The sequence below is a fragment of the Engraulis encrasicolus genome, chromosome 3, assembly GCF_034702125.1.
Source record: "Engraulis encrasicolus isolate BLACKSEA-1 chromosome 3, IST_EnEncr_1.0, whole genome shotgun sequence".
Lineage (NCBI taxonomy): Eukaryota > Metazoa > Chordata > Actinopteri > Clupeiformes > Engraulidae > Engraulis > Engraulis encrasicolus.
In genome coordinates, this window is record NC_085859.1 from 20,975,637 (window position 1) to 20,978,136 (window position 2,500).

Sequence of the window (2,500 nt, forward strand, 5' to 3'; positions counted from 1 at the left end):
AAATACATTATGGCGAGATTTTGGGTATTATAAACAGATGATGTCATAATGACGTCATAATACCAGATAATGACACAAAAATTATGTCATTCATAGATGTCCATATGTAGATCATCTCCCCAAAGTTTGGTGGTCATACCGTATTCCGTTCATGAGTTATGAGGGGGGGGTCAAAAGAGCCCCCCCCCCCAGGCCCAGGAATGCCAAAAAAGCCCAGTCTGAATAGGGTTAACGGGAAAGTGCAAGGCATTTACTGCAAGTAGTCAAAAGATAGCACAGATGATGTGACAAGATACACTTGATAATGTTGAAGCCTAGCATATACAATCTTGGCTTCTTCTTGGGTTCATACTCCACTGACTGACTACTCCGTCTTTACTCCACTGCGTACCTCGTCCTGTTGATGGCCACCAGCTTCTCGATGGCCTGCGCCGTGATGAGCGAGCGGGCGTTCTCCGAGCTGTCGGTGACGATCTCGTGGATGGTGTTGAGGATGGCCACCACCGTGTCCTCCTCCAGGTTCTTGGCCGGCCGCTGCTGCCCGCTCGGCAGGTTGCTGACCAGGTCCCTCATGGCGTAGCTCCCTGGAACACACACACGCATAGAGAAGCTAGAACAGGGGTGTCAAACTCAAATTGACCGAGGGCCAAAATCAAAATCTGGTACGAAGTCGTAGGCCGAAGTCAACGATTTTTTTTTTTTTAAATACTCATGTTTTAATGTCACATACAATCTTTCCCATCATATTTGTTAGTTAAAATGTGTCTGCACATCCTGTGACAGGAAATTTTGTGTTCAAGTCGTTACAGTAAACATTAATGGTGTCTGTGGGACAACTTTAATACACATTTGAAAATATCTCGCAGGCCAAATAAAATGGCTGAGCTAGATGTATGATGTTCATTAGGACTAACTGTTAAATCAATTCTTAAAGTTGTGCTTTGTTTCAGATTCAGACAAAAAATTTATCTGTTACTTGACATGTTTCGACAGTGAAATTTCCAAATGTCAGGTGAAAGATAAAACTTTCACATGCAAACCTTAAGAATTGACACAGAGAAGTTTCATAGTTTTCTGGGAATACACTTAAAAGTTTAAATCTACCTTTACAGAAAGACCTTTGGAGCCAGAGAACTGAGAAAACTTAATGGGCATTTTGACACTCGCAACAAGCCATAAAAAAACCTTTGCACATTCACAAGGCCCCGGACGCCAGAGAGAAAAATGTATTTGCTTTCTGAGAGTGTGACTTTACTCAGAGATATTCTCTCTACTCTCTCTGACTTTACCAAGCCTAAACCTGTACAAAGGCAAGTGTAGTAGCTCCATAATGCACACTGTCCCTCCTGTGGCACGCTGTAATAGTCACTGAAAAGTTAACTACAATAGTACTACACTACTAGGACATAACACAGGGCCTTTAGTAATGCAATCGGTCATAGGTCACTCATTGCCATTCTGGTAACAGCACATTTATAACGCCATGTCTTAACGAGTTAACTAGCTAATGCGAACAAGCCTGAGATTTAGTCACTAGACAAAAAGGGGGGACTTTTAGAGTCAATTTCCAGTCAGGGTTCAATTTGACAATATAGTTAATGACTTTTATTTGCAGGGCAACATAGAAGCATGAAATATGGCTAACACCAGATGTATGATGTGTGATTATTCATACAGCACATTCAAAAATCTTGCGGCCATGCTTGCTTACCTATGAGGTCTTTGTTCCGGCGGTCGATGGACAGGTTACGGAGTGCGATGGCCACTGCCCGCACCACCTTGTCGGAGTCCGAGCGTAGAAGTTCCACCAGGATAGGCAGGCCTTTCTCCTTACGCACCGTGGCACGAATGTAGTTGGACCACTGAGGAAAAGAAGGGCAAAAAATAGGTTGTTGTGTTAAAAAAAGGGATACTGGAGAAGATGCTCATTGGCCAATATGATTACCACACAACAGCAAACAATGGACGAAATGTTCTCTCTGCTTATATCATCATAAGTGTGAACATGCAGGGAGTCAAGTGTGAGTGTTCAGGGTACGTCATTCACAGTTTTGAAATAGTTGTCCTGCACTTGACTGTCTCAGAAATAATAAAACAATTCTGACAATCTATGATGATGGGTGACGCCAAACAGTTCAAGCTCTGGTCCGATTGTGTGTGAGTACATTCCTTTCCAAAATGTTTGATGCTTGCTAAACAGCATAATTTGTCTCTATTACTTCAATTTGTTCTTCCTCCTCTCCTCCTTTCTGGCACACAAAACATGTACGATTTGACATGAAAGAGCTCTGCTGGAAAGGAACGGGAGACCCCAGAGATGTAATTAAACTCCCGCAGTACTTCGCAAACACCACCAGGGGGCAACAGTGGTACAAGCAGAATATTAAAAAATCCTTCCAGCCAGGCAGCCAGGCAGCCAGGCAGGCAGGCAGGCTTCCCTTTCTGCAAGAGGGGAAGAGGGACGAAAAAGGCATTTGCAAGAGAAGAAGAAAAAAGAAAA

At 43.2% G+C, this 2,500-nt stretch overlaps 1 protein-coding gene across 5 annotated transcripts in view; it reads right to left on the minus strand.

Moving 5' to 3' along the window:
* The window catches only part of arvcfb (ARVCF delta catenin family member b), a 289,566-nt gene that overhangs the window by 15,889 nt on the left and 271,177 nt on the right, over positions 1-2,500 (minus strand). For all 5 annotated transcript variants that reach the window (XM_063194968.1, XM_063194966.1, XM_063194967.1 and 2 more), the window contains 2 exons: positions 1,712-1,862; positions 392-584 (listed from right to left, as the gene is read on the minus strand). In XM_063194968.1, the coding sequence (XP_063051038.1) occupies positions 392-584; positions 1,712-1,862 (344 nt within the window). The remainder of the gene's footprint in view (positions 1-391; positions 585-1,711; positions 1,863-2,500) is intronic.